The sequence below is a fragment of the Anoplolepis gracilipes genome, chromosome 11 (genome assembly GCF_047496725.1).
Source record: "Anoplolepis gracilipes chromosome 11, ASM4749672v1, whole genome shotgun sequence".
Classification (NCBI taxonomy): Eukaryota; Metazoa; Arthropoda; class Insecta; order Hymenoptera; family Formicidae; genus Anoplolepis; species Anoplolepis gracilipes.
Window position 1 is genome coordinate 5,679,805 of NC_132980.1, and position 22,779 is coordinate 5,702,583.

At 29.3% G+C, this 22,779-nt stretch overlaps 1 protein-coding gene across 3 annotated transcripts; it reads left to right on the top strand.

The window, feature by feature from the left end:
* Positions 1-3,598: 3,598 nt before the first annotated feature.
* On the top strand, positions 3,599-22,645 carry LOC140671150 (anoctamin-4). Of its 3 annotated transcripts, none has more exons than XM_072902291.1 (13): positions 3,599-4,661; positions 5,372-5,690; positions 8,671-8,818; positions 12,146-12,428; positions 12,509-12,663; positions 14,011-14,456; positions 14,547-14,684; positions 15,856-16,073; positions 16,179-16,487; positions 16,564-16,873; positions 19,060-19,265; positions 20,761-21,051; positions 22,184-22,645. In XM_072902291.1, the coding sequence occupies exons 1-13, from the start codon at positions 4,563-4,565 to the stop codon at positions 22,469-22,471; spliced, it is 3,210 nt and encodes a 1,069-aa protein (XP_072758392.1). In that variant the 5' UTR covers positions 3,599-4,562; the 3' UTR covers positions 22,472-22,645. The 3 variants fall into 3 exon arrangements, with proteins under 3 accessions (XP_072758392.1, XP_072758393.1, XP_072758394.1); XM_072902292.1 differs by having other exon boundaries at positions 3,601-4,661; positions 12,512-12,663; XM_072902293.1 differs by having other exon boundaries at positions 3,601-4,598.
* The last annotated feature ends 134 nt before the right edge of the window (positions 22,646-22,779 follow it).

The window sequence follows — 22,779 nt, forward strand, 5'->3', positions numbered from 1 at the left end:
ATAATAAACATAGTATGTAAATAAGCTTTCCTGATAAAAAAATTAGAATTTGAATATACAAGCCAATTAGAACGAGGATGCAAAAAGTGTAGATGTAATGAAGTATTAAATATCAGAAAAATGCGATTTTATTTTCTTTTTTTATTTTGAATGGTACTTGTAAAAGTTTGATCCATACCACTACTGAACTATATACATGGAAGAGGGTTGCCTGAAGCGTGAGAGAGGGAAGAGTTAGGCCTGGTTGTACAGTCAAATTCAAAAGTTTTACTTTGCTATGAAAGCATACCACTGTTATCTTAGCAAAGTAAAGCTTCAATAAATTTTTGACATTGTTTGTACCATTGTATAGATAGTATGTAACTTGCTGCGTTCTGCGCAGGCGTAGTAAAAAAAAAAGTAAAAATACGTCCTGGCTCTAATTGATCTGTTTCTTTCTTTCAATTTTTATATAATGTTAATTTCTATTTTTTACCAATGTTTGTAATTTTTTAAAGTTTTTATATACATTTATATTCTTTCTTAATTTAAAAATAATTAATGTATAAGTTTAAACTTATTTCTTTCGTTGATTAAAAATTGACTTTTCTTATACCGTCTCGATTCCTAGATCGCACAAGGTCCCCTCCGGCGTAATAAGGATTAAATTGCCTTACGAAAAGGGACGAAACCCTTACCGAACGAACGCTCTACTGACCTGGTAAGAGCGACCGTCGAGGTTGTTAACAGGTCTTGGGCCTTGCACAGTTTATTCGAGTCAGAAGCGCTCGAATAATAAGTGTGTTTTGACAAAGGTAAATAACGTCCTTCCGTCGACTCATCACTCAAGTCTGGACGTAACATTGTGATTATATATATATACAGGGTGCTTTTTTAAGTGATATGGTCGATTTTGTCTTAAACTTATGAATTTTGGGATATTACAGTGCATAGATTAAAATGGCCTACCCTGTATATACAAGGTGTCCCGGGACACCCTTAACAACGCTTGTGAGCAGGTAAGGCACAGTAAACTGAGGAAAAAAGTCTTGTACCATTTTGCCATTTTCACAATAATTATTAATTAAAATATTAATTAAAAACGCTTAGCGAACAATATTATACATATCTACAAGATGTTCGGTAATAATCGCCCCAACTCTCTAGGGAAGATAGAGCAGGTCAAACTGAACATAAAAGTCTTGTATCATTTTGCAATTAGCGCAATAATTATTGAACTATTAATTAAAAACGCTCAGGGCATGATAAGCGCTATATGCGGCGCGCGCTTATACACTGAGCGTTTTTAATTAATATTATGTTAAAGGTGTTTCGCGACACCCTGTATATATATTGTTAAAAAAATTAAAATTTCTATTTTTAGCGTATACATGTAGAAGTAAAAGTTTTTACATATAAAAGTAAAGAAAAAAATAAATAGTCAATTCGTGATATTATTACCTCTTACATTTTTATAACATTTATTACTGCGCACAAGTAATGTAAAGTCACTTTTAGTATAATAAAGTATAATAAAAATTGAATTATTTTATCTGTTTTTCAAAAAATTTGGCATTGCTACGTGGAATTATTTTCACAAATTCTTTTATTATATTTTATTACAATAAAAACATTAATAATAATACTTCTTTATAAGAATTAGTCAAAATGTTATTATTTATTCCCATAAAACGTCAAGTTTTTTGCAATAGATTTTATTATTTTTAACTATTTTATTTTATTATGTTTATTAACACATATTAAATTTAAGAAATTTTCCATCAGAATATACAGGGAATAATAAATATATATAAATATGTATATATATAAGTATATAATATACTTATTTAAATAGTTTCTGTGTATTATATTTCAATTCAATAAAATTATAAACAAAAATCTGTCCCGAATTTTATTGCAAATTATAGATCATCTAAAACTTGCAATTAATAGTTGCCATAATATCTTGAAATTAATTAGCGAATGACAAGAGATACTCTCCTGTAATTTTCTATTTCATACACTAGAATATTTAATAAAATTAAAATTTTAAAAAAGCACATATTATGTACCTGCTATTTATAAGATGTTCCGGTTAGCTTTGAGAGATTTTTTTGCAAAAAAAAAAAAACAACTTTATTTCAGAGAAACATTAAATTACATTTTATTGAAAATACTTTCCATCGCTAGCCATAACTTTTTCCCACTTTTCTGACAATAAATGAATTCCACAGTAAAAAAAAATAACTTTTCTTGATTATCTGAGCATTTTTTGTCTTTCAAATAAAAATCATCACTTTTGAATTATCGAAACCAGTACTCATTACACACACACACACATACACGTGTTGTAAGAGTGCGTGTATAAAATAAAAAAAATATATTTTTACGGACCAGAAACTGCAAATATTGTAATAAAAACAATCTTATCTGAATTAATGTTATCTGAATTTTTTAGTTGAATCGCAAATACAGATATAATGTCACAATTATTTTATAGACTGATTTTTAAAATCCATTTAGTGAGTTATATCACTTTTCATAACTGATTTGTGATAATGACACATTTATGACAATGATTTCCTTGGCGCGACTATAAATATAAGTAATTTAGAGAAAGAATAGACTGAAACCTAAAGACATAAATAAAAAAATCAATAAATGAGCACTTTTCATAACTAAATAAGAGATGATGAAGATAAAAATAGAATAATATGTGCCATTAAGACGGATGTTTTAAAAACACTTATAATAATTCTAATCTTTTTCTATTAATATATTCTCAATGCAATCGTATACGTTATTATCGTATTTTTTCCTAAACTAATGTTATATATAGATGATAAACTACAATTTAAAATATATATATTTTTAGGTTTTTTTTTAATTTGTTAATGTAAATGGTTTAAATATCTCTTAAAATTATAATATATCAAATCATGATGACGATCAAATTTAAAATATATGCATATTTTATATTTGTAATAGTTATCATACACACTTTATTGCCTCAAATTCTCTCAATGAGTTCTTAAAAATAGCATTTATTCACAGAATGCATTTCAGCAAAGTTCTTTATATATAAATAAGATACTCTCCTATTTGTATACATATATTCTATCAATGTCAACACAAAAAAATAATGTAATAATATATGATAATTACGAAGAAACAACACAGTTTGTCGAAATAAACTAAATGCCGAAGTCAGAACAATTGTTTAATCAAAGTGCAACAACTGTTTCAATAAAAAGGTAATCTCATGTAATAAGATGTTTTCAACTTTAGCTTTAGCTTGTCAACGGTTAACGCGGCAAAGTGGCTTGGCATAGATCATGCGCGTTTATATCCACCGACATTCTTCAAGTTCAAGCTCAAAAGAAGAACCGGTAATGCGTTTAACATGACGTATGTAACACATGTTGTGTCCATCAGGTAACCATAGCAATTTCGAAAGCCTCGACATTCCGCCTCCGCTGCTTCCACTCCCGCGTGAGGGAGGTGAAATCTGCACCCCCCGGTAAAGGTAATGCACATACACGTACACACATACAGCCTTGTGAAATGTGTACAAGCACATAAATAAGAGACACTGATGGGACGATACACGTGTGTGATATGTAAGGATTACGCCACTATCCATTGGCCAGTACATGTCACACTACCGTCGCGCAAGAACAGTATCAGTTCGATCGAGGACGCTTCGTCCATACAAACGTGTTCTCCAACGCAGTTCAACACAAAAACGGCCTACAACAAGCTACTTAGGTGTACAACTCAATCGCTTTATTTGGATACTGAATTCTTCTGTACTCAATTTTTATCTAGAGATACTCCTCAGAGACATTAAACAAAATCCAAATTGAAGAAATGACAGCAAGTACGAACCAATCGCTGATATTGTGTAGACGATCAATCTAAATGTGAATCCAAGTGATGAGCGAGATTTAAAATGCAAAATTAAAAAGCGCCGGGGATCCAACACTATGGTCCGCTGCTTGAAAACATACTCATGGCGATTAAATTGGCAAGGGTCCTTCGAAATCTTCGAATCTTCTCTCGTACCCCCGTAAGCATAACCATAGTTGAAGGCCCAGTCGGTGGTAACGGCTTTCTTCCTCCTGGGAATACATGACCCTGACCACCAACCGTATTTCTTCGAGCATAGTTGAATCGTGACCCATTCATAATTAAACGATTATCCAACCGACACGAGGCCATCACCACAACTATCCCGACCTATCGACACTGATCGATGTTCATTTTCTTGCGATCAACTATCAGACGCGATCGAGGAAGCTCACCCAAAGTGTGTTCTGCTGATGCCTGGACGGATATCTTGGAAAGGGCCTCGCAAAAGTATCTAAATCTTCTCTCGGGATGATCTGCTTAAAAAACAAAGTACTCTTCTCGACAGTATCGTGTGCAAATTAATGGAGGAATCATTCGAATAGTCGTCTCGGAAAATTCCTGAAAAAGAAAGGAAAGATGTTATCCGATTTGGCAACACTTGGAACACTGTCCGCCGAAAGTCTTCCGATCTGCCTTCGTGTGTCTTAAAAGGGACTCAAGAAGAGACTAACATGGAAGATAACAAGCTGCAAGTAGATGACAGCCAGGTATACTTAACATCGTTCCAAAAATCGGTTTTGCATCCCGCGCATGTGAGAATATTTCTCATAGTGAGTTATCGTTTAATGTTTCATATACATGCATACGTATATATGTGTATTACGCACACGCACATGCATGCACAGAAAAGAAATCATATGTTTATTCTAGTGAAATTTTTTTTTTCTTTTTTTTGTCCGATTAACTCTAAAAAATAATATTATTACAATAAATATCCCGTATACAAACAAACACACACACACACACACACACACACACATTACATTTACAATGCACGTATGTATGTATATATGTATATGCGTGTATATGTAAAATGCAAAAGTAAAGCGCGAACATAAAGATAAAAAAAATGAAGGATGCATAAAATATTTTGAAGAAACATATTTTAATAATGTTATCTAAATGTTTTGTATCACGATAGCTATCATTTAACAAGGAAGTCATTAGATAAAAGTACTCTTTATCACAACTTTTATATATACATATTATCGAGTCTAACCTATAATATTTATTCAGCGTAATAGCATTCGTTTTGCCGAGTAATGTTAATGTTAATGAGAATATTATTGATTTTTGATCTTTGAATACGATATTATCCAAGCATTTTATTCATCGCGAACTCATTTCTATCTTTGATTAATATTGCCGATTTTATTATAGGATTCGAAGCCTGACAATAACTCATTGTGATCCTTTTTGATCGCAAACGAGAATATGAACTGGATGACGTGAAAAGTTATAGAGGTTTGAATAATTTCAGCATAGCCGAAGGCCCAGTAGCTGGGGAGCCTTTCCTCATCCCGACGACAACAGCCCGGTCGAGCATCAGTTCAACGATGAAAAGTCAAGCGGTTCGGGAAACACATCTCACGCGTCTTCGGCAAAGTCGACATCGACGAGGAGCGAGTCCAAATCGCCGGAATATAACAGCTGCGTCTACTCGAATAAGGAGGTCATTTTCGAGCTCGACAAAAACGGTCTGCCGTGCGGAGGAACTCCGGCAAGTGTCAAGAGAAAATTGTCGAGAGCCAGCCTGGTCCATCCGTCCGGGACGACTCTGATCCCTCAGGATGCCTTCGGTGAGAATTGAATTTGACGACGAACCGGAGCGGTTGTACGTACAGAGTGTTTCGTAAAAATTCAGTTGACCACTTGTAGTCAGGTTCTTCTAATTAAAATGGAAAAAGTGTTTCTATAAAACATGTTCCTAAAATGCTTTATTAAAAAATACTCCTGGAGTATTTTTCATCACCTTAAATAGCAGTATCCATTACGTTAAATTATTATTTAAATATACTCAATTTTTTTTAATTTCTTTAAATATGTAAAGGAACGTGGGGTAGAACGGCCAACGTAAGCATTAAGCAAGTTTTCAACATATTAAAAAAAAATAAATCCATCTTTTTTTTTACTAAAAATATCCTTTGGAATATTCACTAGAAAAAATACAAGTTTATTATAAAATAATAGTTTAAATAGACGAAATTATTGATTTAGTAAAAGCCTAGATTTTCGTGATATGCTTTTCATGCGGGGTATAATGGACTACCTCCAAAACTTGTTTATTTTATTAACATTGATGTCTAAAACTTCTTAAAAGTTGTATATTATAATATGATATATAAAACATAAGAACATAGATTTGTGTTTTTAAATGATAACTATAAATTAATAAATAAAAACAATTCTCTTGTTATAATAAATATTTTTCTCTTTAAAACATGGAAAAATATCCTTTAATGTAATAATTTTTGGTATTAATTTTGAAAGACAGCATCTATGTATACTCTCTTTCTTTCTCTAGTATAAAAATAAAAAGTACATTTCGTGGGCTAATATTTCATTAAGCCTCAAAACGTATTTATTTACTTTTAATCATATAAAAAATTATAATTAATCAATATTTACATAGACACAGTATGAAATTAATAAGAAAAGATCATTTTAAAAGATAAATGTATTTACAGTAATAAAAAATAGAATTTTATCATTGTTTACCTTATGTAAATATATGGAAGAATTACAACTCAGTGGCGGAGAGCACAGCAAGTGCATTAAATAATTTCTAACAACTTTCAACTAAAAATATTGCGACCACTGATAACAGCACGCAGAAAGAGATACCTAATAGCAATAATTGCAACATATTTCATGACATGGTAGCATCTCAAAAGATATCGACTCTGCACCATTGTACCCCGCGATGCCGTTCTACCCCACGTTCCCCTATCATGTATTACTGTAACATCAAAATTTATTCATTTAATCCTAATTTTTTAATCCTAACTTTTAACAAAGCGTTTTAGGAACATGTTTTATAAGAATTTTTTTATTTCTCTTGACTATAGAACATGACTACATATGCCAGTCCAACCTTTACGAAACATTTTGTATAGTCGGGGAAATTATTCCAAGGTCCCTTATATAAGGTCGACACGAGTATAGCATACTAATTATCAACACTTTGCAGTTTTCTCACGTTTTTTAAAAATTTGACTTTTTGCACGGCAATATAAACTAATTTTAGCCCCAATTTTCATTTGTTTAATGACGAAATTTGCTGGAAGTAATGAGATATAATCTACGCGTCTATAAAAAGAATGAAACGAGACACACTCGTGAAAACGCGCAACTAACGACTATAATACAAGCAATAAAGCTATGTCAGTAAACCACGATCAATATGCGTACGAATGTCAGCGTGTCACGAATATCGGATATTAATAATGTAACGTTTAAGACTTGGTTCTCGTGATATTATAGACCGTCCTATATAAACGCTTCAACTTCGCATTTAATCTCTCTTTACATTTTTTTTTACAAAAGTATGCTCCATACTTAGAAATATTAACAGTTTCAAAATGAAGAACATAAGTTTTGAACCAGAGATTTTTATACGATATTAATTAAGTCAGAAGAGTAATCCAATTCTTGCATACATCTTTTAAGGAGGACTGTACGAATTAATTATGTCAAAAATTAATAAATCTAATACATTTCAAGATTCATGAATTGAGCATTGTGTACAAAGCACATTTTGCTTTTTAAAATATAATGAAATAAATTATAATATAAAATAACAAAATATAATATAATATAAAATGTAATAATTTTAAAATATAAAATTAATAATTAATTTGTAAATTAAAGTAAAAATTTGCACTGCAAAATTAAAATTTTCAATTTAATAAATTTTTATGTACCGTATAAAATTTTCGTGATAAGGTCACTATAAAAAAAATTAGTTTGATAATATTTATACGATAAAATTTATGATTTTAAGAGTAAATTATATTCTACAGGGCAAATCTTTACTTGAACTCACAAATTAATTATTAGTTTTATATTTTAAAAGACTGAAAATACTTTTTGCATAAAGTTAAATTCAATGAATCTCAAAATGTATTTATTAATATTTATCGTAGCTAATTCTTATAATTCTTTCTCAATTGGTTCTCACAATTAATTTTATTCATATTTTTTCGATAATACAAACAAAAAAGAATAATAATAATACACTTACAGAAAATACACTATAAAAAATTGACTATAAATACATTAATTATTCTAATTATTCGTACTCAATATTGATAAGTATCAATCATTGCATATAAATAAAATTAACATTTTTATTCACAGTCGTATAGAGTCACAAGAAAGAATTTATATTTTTCCAAATTTGTCAATTTCAAACATTTATTTTTTATAAGAAATATTATTATTAAAATCTTTTATTATGCGAACACACAAACACACATATATGCATATATTAATTAAAATAAGAAATGCATATTGGATTGTGTGTTGAGCTTTCAATTGATATAAACTTTATTAAGAAACAATAATTCAGCGTAATAAAAGTAAAAAAGTCTATCTTAAAAAATTCGAAATTGTATGAAATGAATAAGATGAGAGGATATATTAATATTTTTAGTAGTAGTTTTTCCTAAATATTTCTATCAATGACATTTTTATTAACGTAGTAAAAAAGGTGATAATTAAATTAACTTGAAAAGAATCATGTACAGAATTATGATAATTCGATTTAAATTGGGCAAGGTCCTAAACTCACGGCACCAGCTACTCCGGAAGTCAACCCCTCGCTACCAGATACGCCAGTCTCGCTGGATTTCGCTGAGGCCACTAGGAATTCATTGCCGGCGAAGGAAATGGAAACGGGAATCGATTGCGAGACACTTTATTTTCGGTAAATAGTTGTCTGTCGTAGTTACATATGCCAGTTATTGCAGTTATTCTTGAAGCACACGAGTGCATAAGTGTATATATAGATCGACATGTATAAGGCACACATGTATGGACATTTATAAACCTTCTTTCTATTATGACAAGCTTAATACAATTCTCTGGGACGTTAGCGATTGTCTTATCATTTTTCTATCGTTATACAACACATACAAACGATGACACGAGTGTAGAGAACGCGGAAAGTCATTTATTTCCAAGTCTCGTTTATTTTTAGATTTCCTTAATAAACGTAAAAGCACATGCGAACAGGAAAAAGAATTATTATTTAATTAATTAGTTTTTTAAATGATTTCTTAGAGGAAAGATATCAAAATCTATTATAGATTTTCTTCTTTTTTTTCTTTATAAAACGGCATATCTATAATAATTAAATATTGATATCAGAGTTGTATAAATTTGATCTTGATTGATTCAAATTGATGTTTAATTAGTCTATTTATCAAAAATTTATGATTCGTCCATTTATTACTTGTTTGTATATAAATTAACTTTTATAGGAATTTTGCAAAAAATTTTTTTTGGCTTTTTTTTGATAAATTACATATTTTAAAAACATAAATTTTTATTTTATAACAATAAATATCTTTTATGATAATTAAATTATTCTAAAAGGTTCAAGAGTTTTTCAAATAAATACTATTTGTTTATATAAACTAGTAAGTTTATAAACAAGTAGTATTTATTTAAAAAACTCTTGAAGCTTTTAGAATAATTTAATTATCACAAAAGATACAATATTTATTGCTATTTATATATTATTTATTAGAAAAAAGGCAGGACAAATTTTTGTAAAAATCCTATAAAAGTTGATTTATATCTAAACGAGTAATAAAAGCAGGAATCATAAATTAAAATAATTGTCATAACACATTCAAAGGAAAAAAATAACTTTATATAAATACTTTATATAAATTATTTTTTTTTATAGTTTCTTATTTTTTTCTTTTCAATGTGCGATGAAAATTATTTTATTTTTATAAATAAAGAAATTTCTAATTTTATTCTTTTTCATTACATATTCAAGAAATTTGTATAATTCGAAAATTTATTGCAATAAACTTTTCTACATTTTTACTATGCTTCTACAATTCTCGATGAGTATGTCAGTTTTAAGGACGATGTTTTAAAGACTAATTTCTCAAATTTTGATTTATGTTTGTTTTTTAAAGCTATTTACTTAAAAAAATAATAATAAATATAAGAGCAATCTTAGTAAATTTATTTGAGTACAAAACAAAATATTCATATAATCAAGAACTTATTATTTTATTGTTGATAATAATATATAAAAAAATAGAATTATATTAAATATTGTTAAGAAAGATAGAAGCGAATCTTTCGGTCCAACTTTTTGATCTAGCGCAAACATATAATTAATTAACATTAAAAATTAAAATATATAAACACATTTATAGGACTAGTAGATAGAACTTTTTTTTTTACTATCACATTCTTGATTCCACTAAAAAAAAACCTTGAATCCATAGTTATTATTAGACAACTGTTATCTGATAAACATGATCCTTGAAACAATTAATTATTGCCTAAAATTTTTGTTTAACAAATTTTATAACTTGTAACGTTCTTTTTTCAGAAGAAAAAATGTGAAAGACTTACTAGTACAAATTCCTAGTAAAATTTTAATTTTAGAAGCTCATATATTAGATAAAAATTGCCATCTATTAGAGATGACATTATCAAAAGCTAAATCTATAGGAACGTTAGTAAAATTAGAAACTATACCTAAGAAAATTAACCTACAATCATTAAATTTATATAAATGTCAGATGGTTTACTAATTCAAACCTATCATCAATATAAGCTTTAGCCTTAGGGGAACCCTTGATTATAAATCTATATAAAAACACCACTAGAAATCAAATGGACTACTGATAAAGATAATAATCAATTTATAAAGATAATTAACTTTATGGACTTTTGATCATATGCTTTAGGTAATGTCCTGTTCCTAAAAATAAGTCGACATAAAAATATAACCCTGGCCCAGGGTTAGGTTTGAAAAGTAACACGTTACTTGTAACACCGTTACCGTTACAGTTACTTTTTTTTTTGTAACGAAGTGATAACGACGTTACTATTTTTTTCTGTAACTGTAGCGGTAACGTAGTTACATTTTTTAGTAACAGTAACGAATTTAACACTTTTATCGTTACTTTTTATATATGGATCCTATTTGTGACATATTATATTTTCTATTTTCGTATATCCAATCTTCAATTATCAATAGATATTCATATAGATCCGTATTTAGAACGTGCAAACATCTTTGTAAGCGCGTTCTGAATGCGGACCATAATTATGAGAGTACAAAAAATATATCTTGTATTTGATTATAGTTATAAATTTAATGCAAAGTAAAATTTTTTTATTTATACTTTGAGTGTTTAAAATTTTTTTCCTTATTATTTATGGTGTTAGAAATTTAAAATAAAAAATTTTAAAATAATTTATTGATATTTTATTAATATTTTAATTATTAATTTTTTTGATAAAATATATTACAAAAGTATATTTTTTATTTAATTTTTAGTCTTGTTTTAACATTAAAAAAGTAACAAATAGTTACTTTTTTTAATGCTAATTATACCATATGTTTGCGTTAAGAAAGGTCCAAACAATTGGATCGAAACATTCGCTTTTAGCGTTTCTTAAAAGTATTTAATATAGGCTATTCTATTTTTTGTTGTATACTATTATCAATGATGTAGGTTCTTGATTATATGAATATATTTTGTTTTGTACTCAAATAAATTTACTAAGATTGTTCTTACATGCCTATTATTTTATTTATTATTAAAAAAAGAAAGTTTAAAACCACACTATATCAAAACTTCGTTACAATATAACAGAGACCAGTAAATAATTGTAAGCGTAAATTTTTATATTAACTTTTTCAAAGACAACAATATACATATATATATATATATATGTATATGTGACCATTAAGTTTTACTACATGAAATTTTTTCACGAAGAGTTAATCTTAACGTATAATAACCATATATGTGTACGTACATTATTTTTTTCAAGCATTCTTCAATTTTTTTATTTTGTTTAATAATTATAAATATATTTTAATCAAATATATAATTTAAAAAAATAAAATAATTTTGTCCGACTTCAAGAAATCCATCTTTGAAGAAGTCAAACTTTAAACTCGAGCTTAAAAACAAAATAATGTGTTGCTTTTGATACATTTTTTTCTCTTGGCATTATTTACTGATTTGACTCAATATGATAATTTTAGTGACGGTCATCGAAGAATCGATATGGTATTGGTCTACCAGGAAGAAAACGAAGGTGTCATGACCGAAATAGAAGCTCGTCGGCGAGAACAGAGAAAAATCTTTCAACAAAATCTTTTAAAAGATGGTCTACAACTGGAATTAGAACCGAAGCAGAATTCATTTGATGGGAAAACGTATTTCTTAAAGTTACATATACCTTGGAAAATAAAGGTGCAGTACGCAGAAGTAATGAGTCTGAAACTACCCACAAAGAGATTCAAGACCATTCCTATGAAAACTTGGGTACGTCTCTTTTACAGTTAGGTACACTCGTACTGTATTCCATACTATAAATGTGTGATATATGTGACCTAAATTGAAAGCAGGATACTGACGGTGCCAAAGACACATCGAAATATTTGAAGAGATGGAAACGATGGTCCCAGTGGATACGTAAAATACATACTTGGGACACGACAAAGTATCCCGAGGAACCGCACTTTTATGATTATATAGATTCCGGCGATCTCGAAGAGAGGTAATATACATTTATATAAGGTGTTCCAAAACAATCAAATGTCATTTTTCTTCTTTAATTTTTTCCTCTTTGGTTTTTCCTTTAAGAATGTTTAGTACCTATTTTTTAAAAAATAGGAATTTAATAAAATTTGCACAGATTGTTCTGATACATGTTCAGAGACTTATAAAAAAACCTGGAGTTGATTCCCTGAAGCAATCAAAAGTTATAAGGATTTTAATTTGCAATGAATTTACCTGTCGATATTATTATAAATATAATTATTTTGTGGAGCTAATTATAAGTAAAAGTATTAATATAATTATAAATATAATTATTTATATAAATAAGTATAAATATAATTATTTCTGTCCTTTTTAGTCCTTAAATTGATACGATTACGGATTTTCTATCTTATAAAAAACCTATAATTGTGTTGATTTAAGAACTAAAATAGATAGAAATAATAATAGAAATTTATTCAAAATTTGCAAAAGTATAGTTTAAATATAGAGGAAATATTTGATCATATAATTTTGGTCAAGTACTGACTAGTTCAAAAGATATTGAATATAATTTTCTCAATTTCGTCCTATTATCCGAGATGACATATTATTTGTTGTGAAAACGTGGCAACATAGCATTCAACTGAGCCTTCTTTTGACATTTTAAATAACTTATCTTTTCATCTGAAGAAGCCTCTACATACAAACTTGTAAGCGAGAAGCGACTAGGCCTCATATGTCAATTTGCAATTTGATCAAGTTATGACAAATTATTAGTTGCCACATTTCTTTCTTCTCGGAGAAATGACAAATTATTAAATTTATCAAAGAAATAGTTAAAAATCTTCTATATTTTGTCATTATTCACTATTATAATTTTTATTCTGACATTTTAAATTACTCTATACGAGTAAATTCTTTTATTTTTATAATTCATATTTGGGTTGTAATGTTGAAATCGAGATACTGTCAATGATAAAAGTTTCTCATTATAATTTAAGAAACACGAAAATTCTCCGAAAAAGAGCAACAGAAGTTTGAAAATACATTTCTACACTCTAGCTATGAATAAATAATAAGATTTTATGCAATCTTTATAATAATCATATATTAAAATATATAAGAAAAGTATATATTTGTCAATTTCGACTACTTTTTGCTCCGATTGTAGATGCTAAACATCCTTAATTATTATAAAGTACAATAGTTACAAATATATATTATGGCAAAAATTGTCTTCAAGTTGACCAAAGAATTTATTAAAATGACATCCAATGGTTTTGAAATACTCTGTATAAACACCGTGCAAAATAGAAAGTTATTGTCATTAAACTTTACTGTTGAATTTTACATAATTTCGAAGGTTTATCGTAAAGGAAAGAGACAACGCTTATACGCCTGCTCAGAGATCGTTGATAGTAATGCAAATATTGTTAAGAACGAGATATGACGAGACCCACGAGAAATCTGGTATTCGCAGACTGCTAGCAGATGGAACGTACCTCGATTGCTTTTCATTGCACGAGGGTCCTTACAATAAACCTATGAGCAATGGAGATATTCTCGATAGGTATCTGTTGTATCTGATATGGGCAAGACCCTCGCAATGGTATAAGAAACAACCATTATGGCTGATAAGACGATATTTTGGCGAGAAAGTTGCCCTTTATTTCGCATGGCTAGGATTTTACACGAGGTGTTTATATCCGCCGGCAATAGTGGGTCTTTTGTGCTTTATTTACGGTCTTGGAAGTATGGATGGCGAAGACAACGTGCCCAGCAAAGAGATTTGCGACTCTAATATAGCTGGTACTTTGCTTCTCATATTGTATAATTTAAAAAATTGTATAATTTTAACATATTAATTAATACTCATTATGATTTTATTCAACTTCTTAGGAAATATCACTCTATGTCCTCTTTGTGACAAAGCGTGTACCTACCAGAGACTCGGCGATTCTTGTATATTTTCGAAATTGACTTACCTATTCGATAATCCAGCGACTGTCTTCTTTGCCATTTTTATGTCTTTCTGGGGTAAGACTTGAGAAAGAAAAGAAACCATTTTCTTCTTCATTCTAACGTAGGGGAGACCGGCGTTAAAAGTAACATTTTTTAATTTTGATGAAATAAATAAATTCTATATTTTTCTTAGAGATTTAATGTTTATTTATACGGATAAGTTAAAGATTTAAGATTAGTTTGATAGCGATAATGTGTCATTAAATATTTTGAGAAAAATGTTATAACCCTGCAAAATGACCGAGGAGAGTTGTTACCTTCTACCCCGACTTTGGGGTTGAAAGTAACAACGCTGGGTTGTAGCACAAATAGATACAAACTGAATTATAAAATGAGAACTAACAAATAATTAAAAGTAACTTTAATTAATAATACTCAACATATTAAAAATAATCAACGTAACATAAATTGTCTTTTCTTTAATTGATACAACATAAATAGTATTTCTTAATCAGTAATCAACGTAACATAAATTGTTTTCTTTTTACTTAGCACAACATAACATTAGCGTTTTAATGACATCAATTAAATGCAAATAATTAATTAAAATTAATTGTTTTAGTTCTCACTCGAAGACTCATCTGAGTAGCAGTTGGAACACATAAAATTAACCTTATCAGATTTTTTAATACAATGCTCATGTCTCATAATTACATAATTAGTTAGGTATGTTGATTTATTCATACAATATTTCGTGTTGGAGTAAGTTGTAACATGTTACAATTTACCCCAACGGCATGTTACTTCTGACTCCAAAATACGATATATTCTAAACTAAAGTATTTATATTAAAAACGTTTAAAATATAATGAAATGGCAACATATATCTATCTACCGATTAACTCATAAGATATGAAGAAAAAATAATTGCTGATAAAGTGTAAAATTTACGAATAAATCCAAAAAAATATCATTGAAACTTATTTGCTCACATGATGTGTAGTTACCTCGTACACAACACTCGTTAATAGAGTGGCACTAAAAGCAACTATCATGATGACAGCGTAACAGTGGTAAACAAGTATTTGACCCGTTTTGTTTTCATAATGATATCTATTTTCTTTACAAAGTTATCAGCCGTGTTACAACCTATCCCTGTTACTTTTAACCCTGGTCTCCCCTACCTGTGTGTTTTAACGTTAATGTTTTAATATACATACATATATCTCTTTCCTCAACAACGCAGCTACTACGTTTCTCGAACTTTGGAAACGACGACAAGCAGTGATTGTCTGGGAGTGGGATCTTCAGAACAACGATTACGACGAAGAGCCCAGGCCCGAATTCGAGGCGTCCGTTAAAACGTTCCGAATAAATCCCGTAACGAAGGAGAAGGAGCCATATTTACCCGCGATGTCTAAAGCCATACGATATTTGGCCACAGGCTCGATAGTATTTTTCATGGTAATTACATCACTTTACATCTCCGAGCATTTTCCTCGATACCCAGTATTCTTTATAATTGTACACTATTCTCCCTTATCTTTTTATACATCCTTATTTTTATAGATATGCGTGGTCCTTGGGGCGGTCTTAGGGACAATCGTGTATCGCATCTCGCTGGTCGCCGTCTTCTACGGTGGCGGTGGTACTTTTCTAAAAAGGCACGCAAAGATATTCACCTCCATGACTGCCGCTCTTATTAATCTGGTGATAATAATGATACTCACACGGATATATCATCGATTGGCACGATGGATGGTCAACATGGAGAATCCGAGAACACAGACGGAATACGAAGCCAGCTATACGTTCAAGATCTTTCTATTCGAATTTGTCAATTTTTATTCCTCCTTGATTTACATCGCCTTTTTCAAGGTATCTATAAAAATCTATAAAAGTATAATAAAAGACGATATATACATTGAAAACTCCTTAATATGTCAATTTTTAGGGAAGATTTTTCGTCTATCCTGGCGACGCGGATGCGAGAGCCTCGGACTTTTATCGCATCAAAACAGATGTGTGCGATCCCGCTGGTTGTCTCTCGGAAGTCTGTATTCAACTTGCGATTATAATGATCGGTAAGCAGTGCTTCAATAACTTCGTCGAGATTCTATCGCCAAAATTGTGGAACTGGTGGCGCAAGAGAACACAAGTAGCGGCGACGAAAGATCACGATAGGAGGTACACTTGTTGGGAGCAAGATTATCAGCTTCAAGACCCGGGAAGATTAGCTTTGTTCGAAGAATATTTAGAAATGAGTGAGTAATTGTATTTTATGCGCGCGCATAATACAATGTGTTCTAAAAGTACCGTATGCCTTTTGAATAGCAAATTCTTTAATATAGATTGTTTTACTGTTTGAAGATCATTTTTTCTTCAAAGACAATATCAAGAAAGTCATAAGAATTTTCAAGTTAATGATTAAAAAGAAGAATTTGTAAAATCGAAAAGTTAACATTCAGTTAATTTCAAGTAGACTTTAGTTTAAGAATGTTTAGCACCTACAATCGGAGCAAAAAGTAGTCGAAATTGACGAATATATACTTTTCTCATATATCCTAATATATGATTAGTATAAAGATTGCATAAAATCGTATTATTTATTTATAGCTATAATGTAGAAATGTATTTTCAAACTTCTGTTGCTTTTTTCGGAGAATTTTCGCGTTTTTTAAATTATAATGAGAAACTTTTATTATTGACAGTACCTCGATTTCAACATTACAGCACAAAATTTGAATTATAAAATTAAAAGAATTTACTCGTACAGAGTAATTTAAAATGTCAGAATAAAACTTATAATAGTGAATAATGACGAAATATAGAAGATTTTTAACTATTTCTTTGATAAATTTAATAATTTGTCATTTCTCCGAGAAGAAAGAAATGTGGCAATATGGTAATTTTTCATAAATTGGTCAAATTGCAAATTGACATATGAGGCATAGTCGCTTCTCGCTTACACGTTTGTATATAAAGGCTTCTTCAGATAAAAAGATAGATTATTTAAAATGTCAAAAGAAGGCTCAGTTGAATGCTATGTTGCCACGTTTTCACAATAAATAATATGTCATCTCGGATAATAGAACGAAATTAAGAAAATTATATTCAATATCTTTTGAACTAGTCAGTACTTGACCAAAATTATGTGATCAAATATTTCCTCTATATTTAAACTATACTTTTGCAAATTTTGAATAAATTCTTATTATTATTTTTATCTATTTTAGCTCTTAAATCAACACAATCACAGGTTTTTTATAAGATAAAAAATCTGTAATCATATCAATTTAAGGACTAAAAAGGACAGAAATAAATATATTTATACTTATTTATATAAATAATTATATTTATAATTACATTAATACTTTTACTTATAATTAGATTCACAAAATAATTATATTTATAATAATATCGACGGGTAAATTCATTGCAAATTAAAATCCTTATAACTTTTGATTGCTTCAGGGAATCAACTCCAGGTTTTTTATAAGTCTCTGAACATGTATCAGAACAATCTGTGCAAATTTTATTAAATTCCTATATTTTTAAAAATAGGTACTAAACATCCTTAAACAAATTGGAAAGGCTATAGCCGGATAAGCATACTAAAAGTGCTGTCCCCGACAAGTTTTCAAATAACATTTGGCCTGTCATGTCCTTACTGTAAAAAACAAAATTTTTCTCAAAATTTTAGTTCCCTAACTCTATTGTTTTCCAAGTTATCGAGAAAAACGTCATTTTCAGTTTTTATTTTTCTTTTCTGTAAAGATTTGAGATAATCCCATATCAATTTTTTTTCAGAACATTTATCAACAAAAGACACAGAAAAATATTTTTTTATTAATCTCGAATAAAAGCTCGATTTTTTAAAAAAAGATTGAAATTAAGAAACGGCTTTTTTAATATGTTTCTTTTGAGGTTCAATCATCAAATTTTTATAATATACTCTTTTTATACATCTCAATACTTTCAAATTTTTTCAATATTTTTGAATTGGTGCAACATGATGGAAAAAATGGAAAATTCTTTTTTTTTTATTTTTTGATAATAGGACGGAAAATTATTTATTTTTTCGTAATAATTATAATAGTAATTATAAGAATTGTAATAGTTATAATTATACTGCAGGATAGAAATATTTTTTTATGCAAAAACAATTTAAAAGATGTATTTATGAAAATTGTTTTGCATATAAAATATTTTTATTTTGCAGTATAATTATAACTATTACAATTATTATTATTAATGATTTCTTTTTTTGCGAAAAAATTGACTTTGTAAATTGATAAGAAAGTCTGTTAAAAGGGCATTTAATTATTTTGGAACACTATATATATATATAGATATATATATATGTATGTGTGTGGGTGTGTGTATGTATACTTTACGGAGAAATATATTTTTGCGAATATTTCATTTTTTTTGCAATGTCTGTTTATAGTTTTACAATACGGATTTGTAACGTTGTTCGTGGCAGCGTTTCCTTTGGCACCGATTTTCGCTTTATTAAATAATATCGCCGAGATAAGACTGGATGCATACAAAATGGTGAAGGAGGCTCGACGACCGTTGGCCGAGCGAGTAGCGGATATCGGCGCCTGGTTTGGCATTCTCAGGGGTATTACTTACGTGGCGGTCGTATCGAATGTACGTACAGAAATTCCCATAAAATTTTATTCAAGTCACGCACGAGACAGCTATTAAGTTTCCATCAAGTGACAAAAAATTACAAAATACACACATACACAGACACACACAGACCGCCTGTCTCTCTGTGCAATTTGAACAAAATTCCAAACAAAGTAATTATTTTCCATCATTTATATCCACTTATTATTCATTTTTATTTGCCATTTTTAACAAAATGTATAATTATTTTCCAACATTTACATCTATCTGTTATTTATATTTTATTGTATCAATTTTTGGACAAAATTCATAATCCATTATTTTATTCATTTATAGTTCATTATTGCAGCCATTATTTATATTTATTTGTCATTATTATGTTCAAATTTTCAAATTGTTTTCTAATAATAAAATAGTTGAAACGCATTTAATTTACTATAATCTGATAATAATTTCATAACACATCCTATACATATATTTAAAATCTCTTAAACAAAGCAATTGCAGACATATCTCTAAACCAACTTTCTTACTCATTTTAAGGACTTTATTTTAATTTATATTTAAAGTTAGAATTTTCAAACCCAAAACTTTTTATATATAAATATATACATATAATATACATACAATGGTTTATTAAATATTTATATAACACTAATATAATAATATATAATAAATATATATAACTAAATTAAATAAATTAGAGGCTCTAAATATTACTAACAAAAGTAATATAATTATATAAACAATTAGGGATTAAAGAGCAAACACAGATGTAGAGCGTAAATTGACATCCAATTAAATATATATAGAAATATAATAATATATAACAAATATACAGGGTGTCCCATTTTAATTCCTCCAGTCGAATATCTCGAAAACCAAGCCTGGGAGAGAAAAATGTTTCAGGCAAAAGTTGTATGGTTTCGAGGGGGCCATAAGATGGTACCATTGGTCTGCTCTTGAAGAGTCATTTGAAAGTCACGTGAAGATCACTTCAATTTTTTTAAATGGCACTCCCTAATTTTTGTTACATATTCTTGTAGCTAATTTCGAGAGCTTTTCAAAACACTATGATAAAATGTTTTTTCATTAAACACTTTTCGAATTATAAGGCTTCAAAGTTGCAATATTTTGCAATAAAATACAAGATATCTCGTAAAATATTCATTTCTCGATTATCTTACCCTAATACTTTTATGCACAGAATAATGAGACGAATCAATTGGTGTAAAGAAAACACATAGTTATCTTTAAGGAAAAATCTGAATTTGCAACTAGCAGTTACACATTTTTACTTTAACATAATTATGTGTTTTAATTACGCCAATTGATTTGATTATTTATTCTGTGCATAAAAGTATTAGGGTAAGATTTTTTTAAAAATTTTTCGAATTTTCCATATTTTTCGAGATATTTCACTGGAGGAATTATAATGAGACACCCTGTATATAAATATAATAATAAATAATAAATATATATTAATGTATAAATATATACAAATATATTTTAGGCCTTCGTCATTGCGTATACCTCCGATTTTATTCCACGAAGTGTGTACGCATTTGTTTATTCGCCCACTGAGGATCTAGTGGGTTACATCGATAGCTCGCTATCAGAATTCAATACTTCTGATTATCGTGAAGATATGAAGAGCGACGTAGAGGCGGAACATCCGGAGACATGTCAATACAGAGGCTACAGAAACGGTCCGAATGATTCTAAAGAACCTTACGGTCTCAGTCCACAATATTGGCACGTCTTCGCCGCACGTTTGGCCTTCGTCGTTGTTTTCGAGCACGTTGTAAGTACGCTATACATATGTAGGGGAGACCAGGGTTAAAAGTAACAGAGCTAGGTTGTAACACGGCTGATGAACTTTGTAAAGAAAATAGATATCATTATGAAAACAAAACGGGTCAAATACTTGTTTACCACTGTTACGCTGTCATCATGATAGTTGCTTTTAGTGCCACTCTATTAACGAGTGTTGTGTACGAGGTAACTACACATCATGTGAGCAAATAAGTTTCAATGATATTTTTTTGGATTTATTCGTAAATTTTACACTTTATCAGCAATTATTTTTTCTTCATATTTTATGAGTTAATCGGTAGATAGATATATGTTGCCATTTCATTATATTTTAAACGTTTTTAATATAAATATTTTAGTTTAGAACGTATCGTATTTTGGGGTCAGAAGTAACATGCCGTTGGGGTAAATTGTAACATATTCCAACACACTCCAACACGAAATATTGTATATATAAATCAACATACCTAACTAATTATGTAATTATGAGACATGAACATTGTATTAAAAAATATGATAAGGTTAATTTTGTGTGTTCCACTGCTACTCAGATGAGTCTTCGAGTGAGAACTAAAACAATTTATTTTAATTAATTATTTGCATTTAATTGATGTCATTAAGACGCTAATGTTATGTTGTGCTAAGTAAAAAAAAAACAATTTATGTTACATTGATTACTGATTAAGAAATACTATTTATGTTGTATCAATTAAAAAAAAGACAATTTATGTTACGTTGATTATTTTTAATATGTTGAGTATTATTAATTAAAGTTACTTTTAATTATTTGTTAGTTCTCATTTTATAATTCAGTTTGTATCTATTTGTGCTACAACCCAGCGTTGTTACTTTCAACCCCAAAGTCGGGGTAGAAGGTAACAACTCTCCTCGGTCATTTTGCAGGGTTATAACATTTTTCTCAAAATATTTAATGACACATTATCGCTATCAAACTAATCTTAAATCTTCAACTTATCCGTATAAATAAACATTAAATCTCTAAGAAAAATATAGAATTTATTTATTTCATCAAAACTAAAAAATGTTACTTTCAACCCCGGTCTCCCCTACGTTATAATTTCTTTCATTGACAAGGCGATGCAAAAGATTTGATTTTACAGGTTTTTGCACTCACCGGTATTATGAGTTACGTTATACCGGCCGTACCACATTCTCTGGCGACTCAGTTACAACGCGAACGATTGATCGCGCAGGAAGAAAAGTATGAGAAAGAAATAAAGGGAAAGGAGGACGAGGACGATTTAATTTCGGTTTTGAGAGAAGCCGGTAGCATCGGTAGAGGAAGCTGGGCCAGACGATTCAGCAAACTGAGCGACGCTGTGGATGTTCACAATGACATTAGGCATAGCAGGCGCAGTGACAGCTCCACAGTATGGGAAGTCCCATAGTAATGTTCGGGAAGAGAAACGGAGCGTTAACTTCTCTATCAAATACATTTCATTCATAACATGCTCACATGTGAGAATAATGAGAAGAAAACCAAATAAAATCAAATGTGCTATACTCTTAGATAGTCTGTAAATCAAGTTCCATATAATAAATAAAGTATCATATTTTTAACATTCTTGCCTCTAGTTATTATCGACGCACATTTCTTAAAAGGATCCAAAATTATCGACAAAACGTGAATTACAAATTTTGAAAATCTTTTTTTTGGTTGCGAGGATTGATAAATCCTTTTTCAAAATTAAAGTAC